This window comes from Mycteria americana, chromosome 1 (genome assembly GCF_035582795.1).
Source record: "Mycteria americana isolate JAX WOST 10 ecotype Jacksonville Zoo and Gardens chromosome 1, USCA_MyAme_1.0, whole genome shotgun sequence".
NCBI classification, from domain to species: Eukaryota; Metazoa; Chordata; class Aves; order Ciconiiformes; family Ciconiidae; genus Mycteria; species Mycteria americana.
The window spans coordinates 59,267,293-59,290,630 of NC_134365.1; the positions used below are offsets into that span (position 1 = coordinate 59,267,293).

At 43.1% G+C, this 23,338-nt stretch overlaps 1 protein-coding gene across 15 annotated transcripts in view; it reads left to right on the plus strand.

Moving 5' to 3' along the window:
• The window catches only part of RBFOX2 (RNA binding fox-1 homolog 2), a 174,997-nt gene that overhangs the window by 34,225 nt on the left and 117,434 nt on the right, over positions 1-23,338 (plus strand). For 13 of the 15 annotated variants that reach the window (XR_012775780.1, XR_012775781.1, XR_012775782.1 and 10 more), the window contains exon 2: positions 2,762-2,812. The exons of the other annotated variants lie outside the window; for them this stretch is intronic. Coding sequence is in view for 7 of the 13 variants with exons in the window: in XM_075501504.1 (XP_075357619.1) it covers positions 2,762-2,812 (51 nt within the window). In the remaining 6 variants the exon portion in view is untranslated. The remainder of the gene's footprint in view (positions 1-2,761; positions 2,813-23,338) is intronic. 15 annotated transcript variants of the gene reach the window in all.

A 23,338-nucleotide genomic window follows, 5' to 3' on the forward strand; every position in this document is an offset into this window, starting at 1 on the left:
TTCTCTTGGAGAGTTAAGTTCAATTAGAGTAATGATACGCACAGCGGGGATTTTGCAAAGAGTTCAGTACTTGGTGGCAGCGTTGCTGTATGAAAAGCAGAGATATCTTTGGCCTTTTTGTGACCTTAATGCTCCAGCTGCTACCCTCTTTCTAACCTCTGCTTTCTCCAAACTCTCGCTTTCCTAATGTAACCTTCTTTCACCTCTTCTTTCACCTTCTGATGCAACCATATACCTCAAACATTTTTAGTCTGTGATTTGTGGGGTTTGTCTTCTAAAAAACAAAGTGGAGATTGCCGGCTGTGGGGTTTTTTTTCCTTCACTCAATTTTTTCTTGTTTCTTTCTGACCTCTTATGTACTGTGGACTGCCCTCAGATCTCTGTAATTGTCTTTCTCTTCCTTTTCACACTCTCCTGATTTGCTTCTACTTATGAAACCGTTCTGTTTCTAGACATGGTTTCTGGGCATCCAGGTCCTCTGACTTCAGGATATCCCACAAAGTTTAGTTTTGTCTCTTTTCTGCCACAGCCTCATGGTGACAGTCCCTTTTGTTAGTCCCTGCTATGAAGAAGTCATCTTCAAGATAACAATTTCTTTTTTTCTTTCTTCATTATAACTTTCTACTTTTGTTCACTGCCCATATCTTTAGTATCTGTAGTGGTAACTTTTCTGTTCATTCCTTATTCTCTATATGGAAATATTGCTGGTTTCCAAAGTGTTCAGAGAGACTGGCACACAAGCATGTTTCAGGTACTGACCTCACAGGTGTGCGTACAAGTACTGTTAAAAGTATACCTGGAATGGTCTTTCAGGAGAAGACCGTATCTCCTGATATAAGGTGGTATTGCACTTATCTAAGTTGGTAAACTGTAGTGTGTGGGAGAAACAGCAATCAAAGTACTTTCTTATAATACGTACTTACGCTGGGGGAGAAAAGTACTAGCTGTGCATTTTCATCGTGATGTTGCTTGGGTTTTAATTAAGTTCACAGTTAAAACCCAAAAGCTTGGTGAGACTGTCGTACTGTAGCTGTCAGTCTCCACTTGTGTCTTCCAACTTCTGTGTCTTTCCTTCTGTTTCTGTATTATTTGTGGAGTTTTGTGCTTTACCTGCTTGCTGGCTATTGGCATTTGAGAAGAATGTACTCACAGGGTGGTCAACCTAATTAATTACTGTTAATCCCCAAAACTGGCTGCCAGAAGTTTTGTTGTCCTTGAAGCTCTCATACTGTGCGCGTTCCTGTAGCTTTAGCATGAGAGCCTGAGGAGAGGCTGGATGTTTCCTGGCAAGTTTCCATGGAGAATCCCCTGGGCAGGTTTGAGGTAAAGAGGAAGAGAGGGAGGACAAATAAGAACTTAAAATAGCATTGTTAGTCCCTGTATTGTATTATTAGCACCTTGCTTTTTAGCAGAAGTTGTGTTAAAGTGTTCTTGTGTAAACTGTGAAATTATGCCAGCGGCCACACGCTCTGTGTGGGGCAGAAGACCTCTCCCTGGTAGGAGCTGGCATGTTTAACCCAAATATCCCAGCACAAAACCCAAAACATCTCAACAAAAACGCTTCCTGACAGTGATCACCACATCTTGGTCAGCTTCATGCCCAGAGTATCTTTACTTTTGACAATTTGGGATTGTTTTGCTGTGTTTTGTCAGGGTCTTCCCCTTGGGCCTCTCCCCCCCACCCTTACCCAAGAGCTGCTGGAGGAAGCGCAGAGCTGGTTTAGGAGTTCCTCCTCACAAGTCATAACAAGACATAGGAACAGACTTACAAACTGATTGTGGAGGGCGGCTGCATCCTTTCTTCCTCGTAGCATTCTGCCAGGAGTTGCTTGTGAATGCGCAGGGGTACCAGGGTGGAATTGATACAGGCTTTGTTGAGTTTAGTTTATCCTCCACCTAGAGAGAAAGATGCATGCATGGGGTGTGTGTGGGTGCCCTCTCCCCAGTTCGAATAGGAGGTGTTGCAGGGAGAGTAACAGAAAATAAATTAAGAAATAGAAATAAACATTTAGGAAGTATGGTGAAGTATGTTATCTTAATCCCCACTGAATTGCTAAAATAAAGACAAGTCTGGGAATTTCATGGAGATGTTCCAGAAGTGTTGGAGGTTCATATATTCCCGCAGAGCAGGGTGATGGGGCTGCCAGTAACACAAAATGTGTAGGCTCAGAGTCCATTCTGGGGTGAAGGAAGAAAGTCTACAGGATTGATTTCCCATTGGGAGTGTGTGAGGTATTGCTCAGGCTTACCGGGGTGTTTAAAGTTGCACTGACTGCTTTTTAAGTTCATGTTAAACTATTAGTATAGTTTTGAAAAGGAGAAAATTGACACTTTGGCTAATGTTTAGGGAAATACTTCTTCAAGATTGGACAAGGTGGGCAGAACCTTCTGTAATTTTATGTTCTGTTTTGTTCAGATTTCACAATGGTAAATGAAGTTTGCATATAAAAACTCTTTGGAAAATCACAAAAATTACACACAACAGAAATTAGAGGGTAAGGTAGGATTAGTTTATGCTCATTTTATGGCTTTGATTTCTTTTTTTTTCTTCTGCACAATTTGGCACATGCAGTTGAAAATTAATTTTAGGTGTATTGGCTTACATGGAAAATAGGAAGTTAGCAGAATACTTTAATCTTAGCTCATTCTTTCCCCATTTCATGCAGGTTCTAGGTTTTGGCTGAGTTAAGACAGATGTATAATTCCTTGGTTTCTACTCCTTGTAACCACTACATTCACTCTTTGTTTTCTTGTCTTGCAGAACGAGCCTCTGACTTCAGGTTATCATGGATACCCAGCAAGAGACAATCAAGTAAGAGTCTGATTGCAGTAAATGTGTGTGCTTGCGTGCGTCTCTGTACACTTATGGATGTTTTGTCCAACAGCTTCCTGGCTGTCTTGTTATGGAGTGGAAATTGTTTTGTTCTATTGTGGAATGCTTGTGGAGATATTTGTGGTAAATTGAATGTTTTTGTGGCCTCCAGTAGTATGTGGCACCGTGCCTGGCAAGGGGTTAAACATGATCCACATTACCAATGGTTCAGGAAATTCTTTTCTCTTAAAAACGTTGTAATTTAAAATCCCTGTCCTAAGCTCCCACTATATCTCCTCAGCATTAATGAATGTAGATGTTCAGTGCCAGTGCATGCTTGGCCCTGTTTTATACTTATTGCTTTAATTCTAGCATTTGGGGAGCAAAACAACACTGAGTTTTTGTGAGAGTCTGCTTTGCTGGTAGAGTAGGGAATGACATGTCCCATTGGGTTGTTTCTAGTATCTGTGAACTTGTCTTACCTTCCTTTCAAGTCCTGCAAGGCCCCTGCCCCTTGCTCTTACTCAGGATGTTCTCCTACCGCAGTAAAAATTATATTGTTCAGTGCATTGCATCTGTAAGCATTCTATTGCCTCCTAGCAGAAGACAGAGAAATCCCAGTTGATGAATTTGCACGATGGAAGGAGGAGATGCTTTGGAACAAATGAAATTTAATGGGTTGTAAGATACAACCGTCACACATTAAATCTCCCTTCTTAGAATGAAGTTTTTTTCCGGTATTCTGCAGTGCTACTGCAAAGCAGAGCATGAACCAATGTAACAGGAAATTAATATGCACGGAAAATCAATAATGCAACACATTTCAGTAATAAGCAAATAAGAAAACCAAAATCAAATTCTTTAATACTCTCAGGTACTGCTATATAAAGAAAGTGATTTTCATCATATCTTGATGAGGCCTGGGTATATGCAGCAACAGCTTAACGGGAGATGTTTTTATGAAGGAAGTGCAGCATAGTGCAGCCTCAGCAACTGAAGAGCTCAATTCTTTGGTGCTTGTAATGTGTGTATGAATTTCCATATAGGAGGAAATTATTCAGAATGTCTACTGGGATATATTAAACTGTTAACCAGCACAAATAAATATTACACGCTGGGATGCTGTGGGAGTTGTGTTTCTACTCTATCCAGGCTAAGTAAGGTATGCTAGGTTGAGAGGCAGAGCCAGTCCCAGATCCTTACAGCGGTTCATATCTGCTTTCGGCTTTTCCATTTTGGTGGCACCCTCTGCACCCTATTTTGCAGTTCACTATACCCATTTAGGGGTGTTTTTGGGTCTTCTTGGTGTTTCATTTTGGTGACTACCAGTATGTCCCACTTCACAGGTTTCCTCTTTCTTATCCCTTAACTCTTCTGATTTGAAAGTCCAGAACTGCTGTTGCTGGCAGGTCACCAGATCAGCAGAGACGGGCATGGGAAGCTGTACAGGAGCCAGGGCGTGAAATGAGAATTACAGCCTGGGCAGCCCTGGAGGGCTCTCTATGGGTGAGCACAGGAAGTCATCTATATTAGCCAGTGTGCATATGTATTTCAGATGGCAAATAGGTTTATGGAAATTTCTTAGTGGACAAACAGCTTCAGTTTAACTCGGGTGTTTTCATTTTAGCAAACACTTGTAAAAATCTTTTTTGGCTGGGTTGTTTTTTTTGCTCTCGGTAACATCTTGATCTGTGGTAAGTGTTTGTCCTTCTGTCTTCCTTTTGGTCATGAAGCAGCTTAAATTCAGGTCTGGTTTTCATTAATGAGGTTTCAAGGCTTTTAGCTAATCTGATTGGGAGCTTCTAACATGATAGCAGCAGAGAAAGAAGTCCTCTGTTGCCACAGACTGACGCTGGTGTGGGAGGGACAGCAATGGCTGATCTATCCACCTGCCTTTCTGCACTGGGGAAGGAGGAAGGAAGTGGTGTGGGAATATGTGTAGCAATCCTGACTCTGTAACAAAGTATTTATGAGATTCAGGAGCAATTGTGTCAGATTTCCTCAGATTAGGAGCTGGGTTTGAGCTGGTGAATGTAAGTCTGTTGCTCTTTCCCATTGCAGTTCTTTATTGTAAATACTTGTACTGTGCTTTTTACCACAATGTTTTCCTTAGCAGAAGTAGCAAAGCAGAGCTTTATTTTAAGGGCATCTCATCGTGTGACCACAGTAGTCCTGCTAGAAATTCTGTGGATATAACTTGCCCTTTCTTTCACCTTATGTAGCATCTTACTTCTCCACTTGTTTGTGTGTCCTTTTTGCTCCTTCAAGCTCCAAATGTCATTAATTGCTGGCTGCAAACCTTTCACTATGCTGTTTTTACACCCTCTAGTGGTTAAATCATACCCAGATGTTCCAGATTATTGTAGTTTTTCTTCCTGCCAGTCGAAATACGTGATTGGTTTGAGTCCTTGCTTTGGCCTTTTGGGAATGCTTAGGTCTACAGTACAAAGTTTATTTTGTATCCTTTCCCAAATATTTAAGCATTCTGTCATCATCGTGCATAAGCAGCAGCACTGAGGCAAATGAGATGGGTTCACGACAAAGCTGTGTTCCTCTTAATTCTGGTGTTGTGTGATTGCTTTATGATAACCTAGAGCTTTGGGTTGTTGTGCAGCCCCCCTGTTCCTCACCTGCCCTGCCAGCATGTTGGCTTACTGAGCTTTTTGTGGTGATAGGGCCCGGGGAGCATGTGTGCTAAATCATTATGGTATTAAGTTTGCCTAAAAAGAGAAGGCTTTCTGTTGCTGAAGTGTTGCGCTATTGGCACTGCGTTACAGCTGTGTAAGGAGCTGGAGAGCTCTCTGGGACTGTTCTCAAAAATTCAAGGTTTCCTCTGTGGATGTCTAATGCACAGGCAGGAGTGGCAGGATGCCCCTCATTTTCTCCAGAGCTATGCCGATGACAGGAACGAAGCCCTCAGTAAAGGGAAAATAGGGGAAGTGTTAGTGTAACATTGTTAACCGAGATGAGAACCAAGTCTTTTGGCAAGGAGAGTTTATTCTCTGGGGACTATTCAGTTCTTTATCCTTCTGTTGGGCCTGCCAACAAAATGGTGTTTCTTTTTTTGTAATATGAGCGCCTGCCTAAAATGCAGTGAACCAAGACTTCCTTGCTTCATTTCCCAAGCTGTGACAAACAGCTCTGAGGTACTATGAGTTGGTCTCAACACAGAAAATGACTGGTACAGCTATACTGATATAACTTTTACATATATACAAACTCATCAAGAAGAAATACTCTGCTTCCAGAAAGCTATTCCATGCTAACTGTGTCAGCTTGTTTTATATATAGCCAAGGCCTATGCCACATTGCTCTAGTAGTTTTCATGTTGAAACGTATTAGACATGATATCTGAAATTTGTTTGAGTGCTGAATACTGGCACTTCTGTGGCAGAATTTGGCAGCTGCACAGCATAATTTTGTTCCCCAAGAGGAAGCAAAATGAGCAAGAACACCTTGTTTAGCTGCCGCTGAAGGGAAGGGAGGAGGAGAGAGAGTTTATGGAAGTGGGAGGTAATTGCACACACCAGAATTGGGTCAGGGTGTTAGAGCTATTACACCTCTTCTGTTATGGAAAGTGATCCTCAGCTATCACAATGGGTTAGGATGTTGGTTTGAAGCCTCTTTTAAAAGCTTGTACTTCCATGAGTACAACTCTTAAATCAAACTGGGCCTTTGGCTCGGTACTAATGTGGTGGAAACATCGTTACCTATCACAAGTGACAGTTCCTTCAACAGCTTAATTTTGGTGGCTGGTTTTCCATCTGAGCACTCACCAGGCTTGACCTGTTGTTCTCGTGTATGTAGATGAGACTGCAGCCCAAGATAGCATGGGTGCCCATGGCAACTGCTAGGAACAGCTTTATCACTATGCCCTCGGTTTGAGTTCAAGCTTAAGGTGAAATGCTGTTAAATCCTCTCCAATTGTCAGCCTGTTCCCCTGGGTCTTTACTTACTTGCTGCTTTGGTGTATCTGTTGGGGCATTATAGGCAGCAGGTGGCTGTGTGCACTTCCCTCCCTGGGGCCGCAAGCTGGTCTGGGTGAGTGACGGTGGTGGCAGTCTGTGAGAACAGGAAGCCTCCCCTGTTGCTTTTTTTCCCCTGTTTGTTTTCTTTGCCCAGTCCCTCCTGATGTGGGGAGTTCGGCAAGGAAGCCCTTCATCCTGAGATGTGAAGGGTGGGTGTGAGCTCCCATGGGGATGCAGGACAGCAAGTCACTGAGCTTCCTGTTGGAACTGGCAGCACAGAGGCACTGCTGCTCCCGTCAGTGGCTGCTCCCGTTGGTGGTCCCTCTGCAGTGGGCAGCGGGGATCTCGGCAGAGAGTTCAGAGGGGGAAACCTCTGTCCTCTTGTCTGTGTGGTCTGAGGCTCCTTCACCTATCTTCCTCTTCTCCGTCATGTGGATGAAGTGTGAATTTGGCAATACTGCCCCAACTTGATTAGCAGCTGAGTGGTTCAGTATGGATTAGAACATCCACAAAAATATATAGGTTTAGTATTAACAGACTGAGATGCTCTTGTCATAAATAGAAAGTGACCTTCTGGAGGAGGAAAATGGTTTGGCCACTTGTTTGTTTTTATTTGTACCATGATAGCACCAGCCACAGTCTCTCCAGTGCACTACTTTGTTGGTCTTGGAACAAAGACTCCCTGTCTCAAGAGTTTAAATCTGTGAGTGGTGTTCCTGAAAAGCATTTTGGTTTTTAATTTGTTTTCCTGCTTGTAACTGACCATGAAAATACACCTTCTAGTGTGTATGTTAACTGGCTCAGTAACCTGTGAGATTGTGGCAGTAGGAGTGTTAAGTTATTCAGGAGCTAGAAAAGAGGGTTGTTTGTGGGGTTTTGGTTTGTTTGTGGCTTACACTTTTGGTTTGAGTGAAGTGTATTTAATACAAGTGCTTAACCTGAGGGACAGAGGGAGGTTCTAGAAAGGCCTTAAATAAAGTTTTAACACCTCACTCCTTGAGTGAATAGCCAGGACAAAGATCAGGAAGCACCTGGGGTCCTCTGTATAAAATGGAGAAGACCAGGCTTGGTGTTCCTGGTGCTTCTGAGGAGTGCCTCTTTGCTTGAAAGCAAACAACCCAAAATTTGGGATAGAACCAAGCTAATGAGGGGAAATTGTTCTAAATGTTTTCCTTATGTTTAAAATGAGGTGAATTAGGATTAAGACTGACAAATCTACTGCGTCCTGGCTTCCACAGCCTCTCTTCAGGCAAGCAGTGAAATATTTCCACTCTGTACTAGACAGGACTGAAGGGATGTTCTGTTACTGACCTAACTGCAACATCCCATTGAAAATAATGAGCTTCACTTTAGAGAATATGGTCTGGCCAAAAATATCCAACATATTGAGGAGATGGGAAGCATCTGTGAGGCAGTTGTACGCAGAGGGGTTGCAGGGTGTGTAGTGGGATAACTGTTGGGGGGTTACCATTTAGCACCTAAGCTGAAAGGATGTGGGACAGTTAAGGTGTGCTATGGCAAGGCTTTTAACACTCCAGGAGGGGAGGCGTTCCTGAGACACCCTTTACTGGAGTGCATCCAACTCTGTATAACTCTCAGCACATTCAGAAAGTAAAACAGTGTTGACAGAGTGGAGAGAGTTAGGTTAAAAGCAATGTAAATCATGATATCTGTGAAGGAAAGAAGAGAGCAGAGTATTTAGCTAAAAACTGAAGGAGGAGTTGGTGACAGACTGACGTTCAAGCACATCCACAATGATGGATGAATTAGAAGTGGAAAGATGAGATCCACCGAGACTAATCTAGTAATGCTTCTCCCCCAAATCCAGAACTGTCTTGGAAAGACAGTTGGTGGATCACTTGAAGTGCTAAGAATGGCTCCTTATTTTCTCAAGCCCCAACTACATCCCTAAGAAACTGCAAGAAAGATTCAGGAATTGGGATTAGAAAAAATTGTTAACCCAGACACCACTGAATAACTGAGCTTGTTATATACCTGCTTTCTGAAATTTCACTCCGAACCAAGTTACTGTGCTTATACTGGCCACATTCCCCCAAATCTCCCCTTTCCTTTCTGTTTAGCTGATTTCCTACCATCAAAACCCTTAAATAATACAGGAAGCACGGTGTCTTGCAGTTGACACAAGTCCTGCAAATGGATCACTCTGGCCATATATTTATTTGCCTTTTCCCTCATGTCTGCTGCCTTTCTAGCCTCTCTGAATACAAGGCAGGGAATCCTTTCCTTACAGAGCCCTGAATACCTTTCATAAACACCTCCGGCAAGCTCCATACCAATGTGTGCCTTGCTGTTAATAACGAGAGAAAAAATAACCATGTGGAGAAAAGTTGTACAAGAAGAAGTTAAGGAGGAGTGTGTCTAATTCAGATATGTGGGAAGACTTTCTCACAATAAGCTCCTTCAGTCCTATAAAGAGCTTCTCAAGGGAAGTAACGATTACCTTGCTGATGAATAGTCCGGCCAAAGCTCGGGGTTTGTAAGGCGTTGGCAGGAAATGGGCTGGATGATGTAATACAAATTCCTTTCATGTTTGAGTCCTCTGATTTGAGCAATTTCTCATCTCTGCTCAGGGTTAAAGAGAGATGTGAGTCATCCTTCTTGGGAGAGGACCAGGAGACCACTTTTTCTCCTGCGATGTACTTTTTGACCGTTGAAGTGTTATCCGATGTCTGCGAGAGTCTTGGAGACTCCCAAGCCCCTCAGTTATTTTGGCAAGAGGGAACAGCATCTTGTTTAGATTTCCCCTTCTGAAATGATAGGAGCGCTAGAGAGTGTGGCATGTGTGTTAGTAGTAGTCTGTAAAATGATCAGTTGGAGGACCAAAACCAAACTGTGTAGAGAAAACAGCCTGTTGATGGATATTATATCCTACCGAGGACATGAAAGCGGCTCTTCTGGGTCAGACAGAAGGTCTCTGCCTTCCAGTGTTCTGGCTTTGACAGTGTCTAATAGCAAGTACTTAAAGCAGAGGGAGCAGCGCCAAGATTCGGTGATACTTCCCCTCCTCTGTACTCTTGAAGCAATCCCGTGGCTTTGGGATTTCCTGGCCATAGATTTCCTGGCCATTTTCTTTTTTTTTTTTTTAAAGTCACCTGTGATAGATTTTTCTTTATTGAATTTGTCTAAATGGTTTTTGAGCCCGTCTAAATCTTTGGCATCCGCAACATCCTGTGGCAACGAGCCTCCCGCTTTAGGTGTGTTTTATGGGAAAAAAGTTCTGTGCACAGCGAACTTGAAACCGAAGTGGTTTTAAAGCTCTCGGGTGAGGGGGGCTTGGGGTCCTCAGCTTGCACAGCTGCACTGTCATTGCATGGGTGAGGATTTTCTTCTTAACTGGAAGAAAAAAACCCAAAACAAACAAACGGAACAAAATGTAAGTCGTTTGCGTGCATTTAGTATCTTTTCTTTTTCTGAAAGATTATAATACCTTTGCAAAGGTTATTTCTAGATACCTGTAAACGCACGTGCGTGTTGCTGACGGGCACGCCAGGCTTTCGCAACGCGCTGCTGCAGCGTGGCAGGGTCTCAGCTGTGCGGTTTTGGCCTTCGCTCTCCTGCTGCACTCGGGAGAGCCAGGGGGGAAGGAGAGGGGTGCAGGGGGGTAAGGGTGGCTGCCCGGGGGAGGCCTGCTGGGGCCGGGGCCGGGGCCGGGGCCGGGGCCGGAGCTGCCCGCCCAGCGGGGCCGGGGCCCGGGGCCGCTCTGGCGGCGGGCTGCCAGGAGAGGGCAGCCGGCGCACGGCCAGCGCTCGCCGCCCCGCCCCGCCGGCGCTGGGGCCCGGCCCGGGGCGCGGGGCGGGGCGGCCGGTCCTTCCTCCCCGCAGCGTGCCTCTCGGGTTGTCCCGTGGCACAAGCCTCTGGCCGTCGCCGTAGGGCGGGAAGAGCTAAAGCCGTAGGGAGAGAGGGGGAAGAGGGTTCGGCCTCTTGCGCCCCGCCAGCTTTTAGGGGGTGACTTCGCTAAGTTTCCGGGACGGCCGTCCTCGACAAGGGTTGTTCTGTTTTGAGGTATGGGGAGAGGATGTGTCACTGCCTGAACCCAGCACGGGGAGCATGCAGGGAGGGCTGAGACAGGCCCTGCCACCCCTCCACGGGGCCTGCTGAGGGATTTGATTCTTCGAAGAGGCACGGAGGAAAAGGTTTTAGTAATGCAAGTCTTTGCTCTGTTCCAAAATGTCTCAGGAGTGAGCAGAGGGGAGATACGGGAGGGATGTTTGATGGTAACAGAGTTGCTTTTAGAGGTGATGTGAGCAGGCAGTCTCTAGTGCTTCCCCGGGTTGAGCAGGCTTGAGCAGGCTCCCGGCCGGAGATTGTTCTATCAAAAGGCACGTGTGCTGCACAGCACTGCTTCTGCTTAGAGGGCAGTGCAAGATGGATGCACGCTTACGTCGAAGGTTCAGGGATGTCCTCCTTCAGGCCCATAGAGGCAGTGCTTGAGTGATCAGTTGTCTCCTGTGTGTATTCTGCATATCATGAAATCTCACAGCTTTCAAGTGAATGAAGGGAGTGTGTGTGTGTATGAATAAATATTATTCTTCCAGCCTATTTTTTTTTTTTTTAAAGGAGGCTAGAGATCCCAAGAAATACAGCTAGTCAGTGTAGTTACAGAACCTGGAAAGATGCTGAAAAAGATCAGATGCTTATGGTCAGATCCTTTACTAAAGGAAATTAAGGCAACGACAGACATACATTGCTAATTTTTAAGGACCAATCATGTCAGATCAATTTAATTTTCTCCTCTGACATGGCAGCAGGCCTGGCAGATGGAGAAAGCTACTGGCTTTGGACCTAGTCCCACATGACCCTTATATAAACTAGGCAAATGAAGGTGAAATTAAGAAGGGGCTGAGCACCTCATTGGAAAACCATATGTGGAGTAATTATGTCATACTTTTCTCTGTGTGTGTGATCTGGAGTCTTAACATGGTCTGCCCTGGCTGATCTGCTCTTCTGTACTGTTCATGAAACATCAGGGTAATGAAAGAGTGACTGAATATATGTATGTGGAGTGGCTGGCAGCCTTTGGAAGGTAGCATTAGGTGTCAGAAAGATCACAGTAAATTGCAGAAATGGCCTGAAATCCAACAATGTGAAATTAAACAAAACCAAGCTGTATTTACAAGAGGAACTGTATACGCAATGTAAAATGGAGAATAGCTGGCTAAGCCGTAATATCGAAGGAAAGATCTGGGGTAATAGGAGATAACAAACTGAGTATGTGGTGCTGTTTTTTGTGATCCTGAAAACCTGGAATGTATTTCCAAGTGTGTCAAGTAATTGCAGAAGGTAGTTATTTTTCAGAGCTCAGCACAGTGAGTGGAGCGCTGTACCTAGTTTAGGCACTTCAGGAAAGGTATGGACAGAATCTGGAAAAAGACTAGGGAAGAACAAGAGAAGGAGGCTCAGAGAGCCTGACATAGGAGGAAAATATTGAGCTTGTTCCTTCTTTAAAAAAAGAAGAGTAGAGAAGTATGGAGGATGGGGATTGATTATTTACTATGTCCATTGAAGGCAGCTTAATTTGCATCAAGGAAGGCTTAAATTCGATATTATGGGGTAAAACAACATTTCTGGTTCAACATAGTGAAGCACTGGAACAGTAATTTAGGGGACTGGAGTTCCTGTTTCTGGGAGTCTGTAATAACAAGTTAGGCAATTCCTGATGGATGTTTGTCTAAACATGCTCTGTGCTGCCTCTGAGCATGGAGGACCTCTTGTCTCCCCTGCCCTGTACTTGTGTTATTCTGTGACAGTCAAAAGCCAGTTGTTACCGTCTACATAATTCCACAGCCATATGACTGCTGTTGTCTTGGGCTTTTCTCTCTTTTTGTTGTGTGTCTAAATTGTAAGATAGGAGGCTCCTCTGCTCCTGTATGATCTTAAAAGTGCCAGAGATCCTTTCTTTGTGACAGCTGCCTCATAGCTCTGTTTCTTCCTGAGCTTGCTTATTACTCAAAGGGTGCAGGGTGTTGAGCATCTCTGAATCAGTCCTCCCCTTTGTCTCACAGTAATAACATGTATCGTGTATGAACTTTGGAGTGTTTGATATCTTGATTTTCCTTTAAGCTCGCTGGCCAGATCTCAATTTCAAGCGTGCTTAGAGGAGATTTTTTTTTTCCCTTTTAAATTAACGTAATCAAACACCTCCTTGCTACCCTACCTGCAACTCTTCTTGCATGAAGAAAGGACTGAGAGAATTCAGCAGGAGCATTTCCCCAGTCTGGGCAGGGAGCGTGCTTCTGCCTGCTTGCTGTTGGGATCTGCTGTGGGAGGGCAGCCTGTGTGTGTTACACCGAGTACGGTAACTGCTTCACCACACCCCTCGTGCTGGCTGCTTCGGCAGGACCCTGAGTAAATGAATGGGATCGCTTTCTGTTCTGCTGACTTCTACATGGTGAGTGAGCAGCTCTGCATTGGCTAGGGAAGGATGCTGCATGCAAGCAGACTACCTCAGCAAGCTACGCGGATGCTCCCGAGAATAGCTGGTGGATAGAAGATGGTTTCATTCTTCTCAATATTAAGGGAGAGGTATCTCCAGCAGTAACATAATGTTGCTCGGAGCAGGCATTTGCCAGATGGTTTCAGCTCCCCCGAGGCTTTGGGATGTGAAAGGGAAAGGGCCAGGAACACACTTTAGATTCATTCCATTAGTAGATTAATTGGCACTGTCCTGGCTTAATAAGTCTCTTAGATTTCCCAGTGGAAATGGCACATGTAATTCTGCCCAGGTCACGCTCTGCACACCTGTGTTGAAGCTTTCACAGCAAGAATCTATGCTGCTGCAGGCAACATCTGCAAAACAAGACTTGGGGGGGGCAGGTTTTTTTGGTGGGGGGGAGAGGTGAGAGAAAATCTTTTTAATAAGTAGTTAGATAATGCTAGTGGAGTGAGATGGCTTGTGAGAACATGCTTGAATTCTTCTGCCATTTTGGTGGGGGGTGTATTTAAAAATCTTGCAGTGGTAATTTGATGTTATGAAACTTTTTTTTTCCTCCATTCTGTATTAATTGCCGGCTAGATTGCGTTTTCCAGGAAGTCTGTGATTAGAGGACAAGGGTGCTCTTCCTGATAAAGGTCAGAGGCTGCTGCTTGAGAAGCTGGCGATAAAATGAAGGGAACTGTCTCGCTGATTTTAGCTGAAAACCTGAGCAGATGCTGCGCTGCTATTTACTTGGGGGGGCTGTCCCCCATGACCTGTCTCTTCCCACCTCTCTTTCCGAGGGCCAGCCAATTGTTGGGGATTGGATTTAGCTGCTGCTGCCGCCCACACAGGAGAAGGTTTGTAGCTCTTGGCAGTTTTAGCAGGAATCTGTGTTTTTAACTCTTTTGGTGCCTGTGGATTGCAATAAGCTGCACTCTGATGTCATGGCAGTGCTGAGCTGTGCTTGCTGCCAGGCCTAATAAAGGTTTACTGGTAGGATTGCATCTGATGAGATGTGCTGAAATTCCTTCACAGTTGGATTTCAATGAGGAGAGACTTCAGTTACTTCCAGCAAACACATCCTCCTTGCCTTTTCTGGTCCACCATCTCCATCTGGAGAGCATGGGCTACCTTTCTTACAGGTCAGGAGGACAGCAGTGGCTAATGTTGGCAACAGCTTGATCGTCATCTCTATTTCCGGGGCACCTGTCAGCCTGGCTCCTCACCATGGTCTCCCTAAGTTAAAACAGTGCTCCTCAATTCCAAGTCCTTGGAGAACATCTTGTTTTCCAGCCATTTATGGCAGCCAGCTCCAATCCTTTGCAGGGTCTGGAGAAAGACCGACAGGGGCCAAAGGAGTACACGTCATGAGACTCCAGAGCTTTGTGTTGAAAGCTGAGATAGAGATATTTTACATCCCATGGTATATGTAGCTGGATTTAGGCTCTTTGGTATTTCCAGTAGAATGGCATTTCAGAATTGGGAGCTGAACTCTGACAACAGCGTTGTCCCCAGTTGCTGCCAACTTCACCCCAGACAGAGAACTGCTGTATTTCTTGAGCAGCTGCTGCTGTGGAGCAGAGCACGGGAAGAGTGCTAGTCTCTGAAACAATTTGAAATATACTGGCACAATAGACAGATAGAGCCAGCCCTCTGAATTTCACTCAAGAATTAATCTAATCACTGTGTAATATGTTCTTACTGGTCTATCCTACCTAAAGGGCAAACTTAACTACATTAGGCACAATTTAGAGCATTTGATTTCCTTCAGACTTAGAATTAGGATACAGCTGACTATCCATGTACATATTTCGAGTTTTCTGGGCATCTCTAATCCAGTTTGTAGTGGCATTAGCATTAGATAACCATAGCGAGGCCTTTCTCTGAAAGGAGACATGCATTCTTCAGGTCACACAGGGATGAAAAAAAGATTGTTCTGGTCACTGTTGCTTTCTGGGAATTTGGGAACGGGGAGGAATTTCATATATTGTTGTTGCTGGTTGCTTTGTTATCAAAGTGAGTAGCTTCTCTACAGTAGTTGTCAGACAGTGTGGCTACACTTCAAAGCTTAAATTTGGATTAAGATAAGATGAGAATGTATTGCATAGGACCTAGGGCACAATAACTGCACGTGTTGACTGGCCATAGTTACTTCATACTATTCATCTCATCTAAACCAAATGTGAGGGAGCTGCTACTCATTCAATTTGTCTGTCTTAGAAAGGGATCGGAAGAGTAAGGAAGTTGCAATCAATCTCTGATGGAAGAGTCTAATTTTGCCAGGATTTGATTGGAAAAGGCATCAGAATGGAATTTACAGTACTGTAATTTTTTTTTTTTTTTGTCATGACAGGGGGTGGGGGAAAGAAGGGAAGGTGGAACAGCCTTAATACGAGTTTAGCTGAAGGTGTTTGAGGGTCACAGTATGTACCCACAGACTGCATTGATGCTGAAGACCAGATCTATAGCTGCTCCTGTGAGAGCCAAAATCCTCCTGATTCAAGTACATCAGTTGACACAAGTGCCAAGAAATAAATCTGAAATTGTTGGAACATCCCATGTTACAAACTGGGTGTTTCCAGTACTCACTTGCATGTGAGATCTGCAAAATGGCAAAATGCCCTATTAAAAGATACAGGTAGGTATCTATCTGCATGCTTTCTTGGAAGTCCCATATTAAATATATACACTAAAAAGACTTTGAAGAATGGACTGTCTTTTGCTTAAAAAGCAGGAAACAAGTAGTGCCATTAGTCTTTACATACACACACTTTTCTAAATTGTCTTATACTCATAATTCCCTGAGGAACCAGTCAGATGGAGGGAGTTATTTGCTGCAGCCATGAGAATAATCCAGCTAGATGGTGGTGGAGCAGGTATGGTTAAGGACTGCTTTGCTCAGAATGAGATCAGAAGCAGAATTGCTTTTCTGACAACTGACCTTTGCTGATCATTGTGAACTAAAGTTGTGGATGTTGTATTTTATAACTAAATTTTTCCAGTAGCATTTCTGTCCTCTAGAAATCTTGCTCTATATTTTATATCTATTTATGCCTCTTGTCTTATGCTTTATTAATGCCTTTTACATTTGAGCAGTCTGCTGTTCCTTTATGTGGTTTGACAACTGCCAATACCCCTGTTGAAATATTTTGCTTTTAGTTCTGTTAATGGCGATTTCGCCTGGATTTTCTTGCTAACGTTACGTAATGGAAGTATCTGCAGTCGCCTGACGTGTATTTGGTCTCTTTCCACCCACCCTTACTTATCACAGGTTGATGCTGTGTTCCACCAAAGTCTTTTAGCAATTTAGTTTTGTTGTTTCTCAGGAGATGTCATTCAGTGTTTATCAGTGTTACCTCTTCATTAGCTGGAGTCATTCCTTTCTTCTTTGCTGATTATATATTTGTGCCATTTCTCATACTGAAGCCATATTTCAGGCATTCAGCTAACAAAAACATCACAGATTTAAGATATTTTGTTTTCATTAGGAACATAAGGCTTCTAGGTAATGTCATGGATTATTTTTCTTCTCAGAGGGTCAAATGAAAGAATGTTATTTGAATAAAAGAAGAAATAAAGCAGCTGTGATGATAAGGATAAAAAAAATGTGCACAATGTAGCATTTGTTAAGCTGATTTCTTCCCTCTCACAGGTGTATTTGCAGTCTACTTCTGGGGTTTATTAGTCTTTGAGTCTTTCTAAGTTGGAGAGAATGCATTTTATTACTCTTAAAAAGGGATGTTAAAACCCAGTCTCCAAAACCAAGCGATACAGGGCAGAATTTTATTCCTGTCTCTAGCAACTTTACTATCCCAGGATTTGTAAACTGCTTTCTGCGCTGTAGTAAATTAGATCCCAGCAGTACAGGGCCTATGTAGATAAATATAGTAGCCATTATACCTTGATATAGTTGTATTGCCTAGGAAATTACTACTGTTATTGAAAAGGAATTTGCTCAGGGCAAGAGGGTATCCATTACTTCCTGAATAACTCGCTAACATTGTTAACCTTCCTCTGCACAAACAAGCCAGAGGAGTCCCTTTCTCAGGATGGTATTGTTCTCCATCTGTATTCCCCTTTATCAGCAGTAGGCCTAAGCCAAAGTTTCAGTGTGTTAATAAACCCCTGTGTGGTCCAGGGAAGAGAGCTACGCCCTGTCTTCTTTCCCCACTGTTGCAATACTCTCATCTTCATACGCTTTCTTAATTTGCTGGGTTGTTGCTGTGCTGATGAATCGCTGATGCGGTACAACCACTTGATATGGTAAGCATGGAGACAAAAAATGGTGTAATGATGCTATAGCTCCATTGATGAGGTATTTGAAGCAGTTTCTCTCTTGCCACCTGAAGTCTCACACCTTGAATAGGATAACACTTGGATGCCATCAGTTCATCCTTTGGTATAGCTTCTCTTGTGGACTATAAAGAGATGAGTTGTTGAGGTAGTAGCCAAGTTGCATTTTTTTATTTATGGCTTCCTCTTCAAAATCCACAACCCAATAAATATCCTCTTTAGCACTGGCAAATACGTCTAGGGCATAGAGAATCTTTCTGCCCTTTATCTGTTCAATTGGATATTGTACTCCTGATTTGACACTAAAAATAGACTTTTGCTGGAGTTTGCTGTGTAATACTTTCTGCTACTTCATGGAAAAATTGAAGGGAGATCAAACTTTGTTCTCTGGACATTACTAGTGAAGATACTAAGGCAGCTATTAGTTAACTAAACTTTAGAAAAATAAAGATTTAAATACCAGCCTTGGAGCCTATTCTGATCCCCTCTTACAAGTATCTAAATACATTTGCTATATACCAATTAAGTATGGACTTCAGGCTAGATCCAGGTGTTACAGAATGGAGAAGATACAGCTTGAAAATCAAGCCTGGGGTGGCAACACAGCTGCAGAGGTGCTTTTTCTTCTGCAGACCTTAAGCTTGCTAGCTTCTCCTCAGAAGGTGTTGGAGGATTGCAGACTTCACTCCTGTTCTGCCATAGTGAGGCTGACAGGTGTAATTCATGGAAATTCCCACTTGGCTGCCCAAACTCATGTTTGCTATATCCTGGGAGCAGTTGCATCACCATTTTGTTTCTGCAGATGAATGCCCAAGCCAGTATACTGCAGCTGTAAGAATTCCTTACATCTAAATGTTTGCCTGCTCTTGAATGTTTAACTTTGAATTCTCTGGCTTCACAATTTAGATTTGTTGATGTGGGTGTTCTTGGTTTTAATTTAAAAGTGTATTTTTGTCTGGGAACACATTTTCAGCAATGGACCTTTTCTAGTTACTGAGCTTATGGTGGTTCTCTTGAAGCATTGACAGTGCCTTCCAGAATAGTGCTCTTGAGCATACTTGTGAGGAGAGGAAAATCCCAAACAAAGTCTAAAAAGCTTTTCTTCGTACCCGTTTCCCCCCCCTTTTTTTTTTTCCTCCTACGTACTTGAACGATAAGCCTGTGAATTGAGACCTTCTGAAGTTTATTTAAAGACTTAATTACAATGTGAAGTCAGTAGCAGGACAGTCTCTGAAAATTGTTGGCTTTGTTTGCATGTCAAGGTGTTTTATTGTTTCAGGCTTTCTGCTTTTTGTGGAAGATAAACTAGCCCTTGATAGTTTGCTTTTAAATAAGTAATCTCTTTTCAGAAGCCTCTTGCTGCGTAGCTGAACTATACCTGCAGGAGAGAGAATAGGGAATCCAGTTTTCCAGTAATGAAATGGGTTGCTCTATAACAAAATGGCTTTTTTTCTTGTAATATGCCAATGTTTGGCTTATTTGCTTGGCAAAACATCTAAAAGGGATTGTGGTATTTTTCTGGGTGATTTATTGTATGCACTTTGTATTCTTCTTGCTTCCTTTCACAAACAGGATAATGCAAAAAGAGGCTTCCTGGAGCCCTTTTGGACGTTGAGAGGAAAGCTACCTTGTGGTTCAGAAATTCTGATAATCGGAGATAATGCCAGGATCCTGAGTGGAGGGAGTCTTCGCAGATGAGCAGTACTCTGCCACCAGGGTAGTCTCCAGCGGCACCCAAAGGAGTAAACCAACCTCAAAGAAGATCATCTTATCTCCATAGGAACTGCATGTGTGCCCAGGGCTGCCTTTTGTGCCTCTCCCCAGATAGCTCCCAGCCTGATCTCTAATCTTCTTTTAAAAAACCCAAAACAACAAATAAAACAAAAAAACAACCAACCAACCAACCAAAAAAACAAGATACAAGGCATACCGAAACCCCACAACTAGCAGGAGTCTGATTCCCCTGTTCTCTTGCTGGGACGTTCTGCCGGAGTCAGATAAGCCATGGAAAGCAGCCATTGAGTCAGAGAGATTTCCCTCTGAGCGCTGCAGAGCACGTCTCCCTTCCCGTCTCCAGGCAGACCTTTTGTAGATGGTCCTTGAAGTGTTTATCATGGTGGGACAATGATTGAGTCGTCATCCTCAGTCAGAATCCAGCTTCTACATAAAATGTGAAAGCTCGGTCTGGCTCTTGGCTGTGAGAGCAACTGGTTTCCTTTGGTCTGAGATGAAATTTCCCTCTTCAACCTGCCCTGACCTCAGAGTACCTCCCCTCCCACTTCTCAGCCAAGGAAAACTGCACAGTGAAGAGGAGCACATAGAATCAATAGCACTTACAAACCATAAAAGAATTTAATCTTATTTTAGAGTTCAGGCTGTTTTTAAAAACTATTTTACGGTTTTGTTTTATAGGAGAGGTTGCCAGGAAGCCTTATGAAACATCAGGAGTAGGTATTTTTATGATCAGTATTTTTCATTCATGTATCCGAATGGTCTCCCAGATGCATTCAGGTGCACAATTTAATTTGTGCTCCCCTACTTGAGGCCTTCCACCTGCATCTTTGTTCTGCAAATCTCCCGTTGTCAGACCCCACTTCATTTTTCGCTTTGCTCAGCATTGGGATGTTATTTTAGCTCTCATTAGTGGAAGAGTTCCAACCTGGATGCTTCTAGGAAAATTCAGATGCTGTGAAAATTGGTATTGGTGGCTTCACTGGTAGCACTGCTTTCCTGATGCAGTCTTCTGGTGTTGACAGAGGTATAATCTTTTGGCTGAGCTTAGCTAACAGCAGCAGGGCTTTAATAATATGGGCTCCAACAAACACCTGCATTTGGGGATGTCATTGCATCACAGTTGTACTTTTGGCCTTACAGCAGATTTAATGTTAGTACTGTAGTTAGAGCTTATTAGAGCTGCAAATGCAGGTCATGCAGTTTGATGCAGAGTGCAGGCCTTCCCGAGTGTCCACACCTGAATATGTTCACAGCTGTAGTTTGGTTAAAACCCACTTGTTATCTGGTTGCATCCCTTCTGTTTGTAAGCTCGAGCTAGATAAGAGGACGACAGTACTGTTTGTTGGGTAGCTGTTGGAACATCTTCCGTAGTTACTGCTGGAATGGAAAGCATTTTGTTATCGCAGACTGCAACAGCTGACTTTTCTCCAAATATAGAACAGAAATACGTATTGAATGCTTTGGCTTTTTTTTCAGTATTGGGGATGTTTTTACCTTTTCCCTGTAGTAGCAGGTGAATGTGATTGCTGGGGTTGCTATTCTTGACAAGCTTTGAAAAACTCATTGTTGACTTCCATCTCTGGCTGTGGATTTTGCCTCCTGTTGTTAGGAGTCCCTTGTAATTCGTGTCTCCCCCCCCCCCCCGCACTTCCTAATTTCCTTATTTCCTTCTCTCAGCTTTTTTTTTTTTCCCACTTGCTAGAATATATACAAGTGTTCAAGTGTGGGGATGTGACAGAGAAACCCAATAAGCAATCTGTCTGTCCAGGAAAAATATGCCAATGTACCTCAGGTCTCACTCAAGTGCTGAGTATGTATGTAGATACACTGGTTTGGTCTCTGTTCTCCTTCCATGTATTCAAATGTGATTGCCACAATCATTTTTACCTAAGCTACTGCTAATTTCTATTTTTACGATTGATTGCTCTTTTCTGTCAAGATGGAATCTAATATGGAATTGCTCGTTTTCAGTGTAACACTTCTTGAACTAAAGAATTGTTTTCTGTAATTTAGAAATTTCGAGGGTGTTCTTTGGCATTAGCCCCCCGACGCCTCCTGCAAGTGTCGCTCCGTTTGAAATTCCTGGTGATCAGATGTTTTTTTTCCTCTGTTATGAAGAGGTGCTTAGCTAGCCACTCATCCTGCGTGCTATCTAATGTGATTTCAGTAGTCTGTAGCAGACACACCAGCTCGTACCCTGTCTTGAGCTTTATCTGCTTGAATGTTAATCCACGAGCATTTGAAATCATATGCCTCTGAGACACAATCAGCTAGAAACAGATAACGTCAGTTTGAAACTGTGCCATACCTACTCCCTGTTTGCCCACTCAGATCTTTCCTAAATAGGTTAGAACTTTTTGTAAATTATTTTTTTAAGCATTTGGCTTATTTGAAACTTATATACCAGCAGTATTTTTGGCTTGAATTTATGCACATAACTAAGCAGCCACAATTCTTCTTATATGTAATTAAGGCTTTTGGTAGTGGTACAGAAGCAGGTAGATTTTTTTTTTTCTGTTTTACCAGTGCCTCTTATTTTGCCAAATACCTTGATGTAATATTAAATAGGTGGTTACTTGCTCCCTTTTTTCTGTTTCCCCTTTTGTTACTTGCTAACATGTTCCTTACCTCTCTAACAAGGATTAATATCTTTGCAGACTGCTTTCTTCCCCTTTCACTTTGATTTACATGACAGCCTCACATCAGAGAAGAGGGACCAATGTTTCACTAGGCTGTAGCTCTCTGAACATTTTTCTTTTAGCCTGGTATATATTAATTTTAAAATGTTTTTCTTTCAGCATTTAATCCTTTTTGAGACAGGAAAGATCCTTAAGAGATCATGTGTTATTTCCACACAGAGCAGCCTTCCAAGTTGCCTGACATATATCCTGTAAAGCACTGTTGTTAGGATTAAGACAAAGCATTTGCAGGGGATCCTAGCTACCTGTTTCAGAAGCCTGTTTTAGTCATGTCTGTCTTTGTTTTTCTGGAATTAGGCTCATTAACATACTGTTGTCCTCTAGCTACTTACAGAATATTTTGTGTTTTCTTAGGATAAATTTTCCAGAAAAAATAATGTCTTCTATTGATATCTTTTACATAGTAGCTAATGTAGTTGAAAATCTATATAATCTGAATAAAAGCTTAAAGAAGGCCTAATAGCTCATCTGGTTCTTTTTCTCCCCACATAATTCTGTTGGCCAAGTAAATCTCTTTCTTGCTTGTAATCTGAGGCTAACGTGGTTACCCCACTGCCACCAGTACTGTCTGCAACTGTGGATAGTCTTGGGCCTACACTTCATATTCTTAGTGTTGGTCTGGACCTCAGGGCAGCAGCAGCTCTGTTGAATCAGAGCGGCGGTGCCTCTAGAGGCATCCTGCAGCATTGTTTCCTGACCGGTCGGGTGCTCCTCTTGCTGCTTGAGAACATTGAGCGTTGAGAAACCTGCTCTTGCAGTTCATCCAGAAGTGCTCCAGGACGAGGGTATTTCGTCACCAGAAGTCTGCTGCTTTCAGTAATCTTCCCATATACCTTCCATGGAGAGGTGGTGGCCTAGTAGCAACAGTGGCAGATGAATTTCAAGCCAGTATTTGGATGATTCGAGGAGGGTTCATAGGTCGTCTTTTGCTTTGGAGGTTGAATACGACCTGTCCAGCTGTAGAGTTGCTCGGATGATTTGTAATGAGTCCCAGTTGTTGAAATTAAAGAACAGCCTTATGCTGAAAGGTTTTCTTTTCTCTCCTGTAAGTAGAGAAACTACTCCCAGGAAGAGTAGCCTAAAGGATGAGAGAGCCTAGGGAAGAAAGGGGAGAATTTTTTTTTTCCTTTTTTTTTAATTTATTTTTTTTTTATTTGGAGCTTGTTGGTCACTCTTCAGCTTAGTTTTAAGCACCCATCTTTTTCAAGTCTTTTATGGAAATACATATGAAGTAGGATTTGTTTGGGTTTGCTCACCTAGTCCACGTGTCTTCTCACGTTTTCCTCTGCATGCAAGGAATCTCAGCTTTCATTAAAATGCTAGTAAGATCATTTTTGGATCAGGATTCTGTATCAGAAGAAAACCTTGAAAATGCCATCAAGGTTATTTGGTGCAG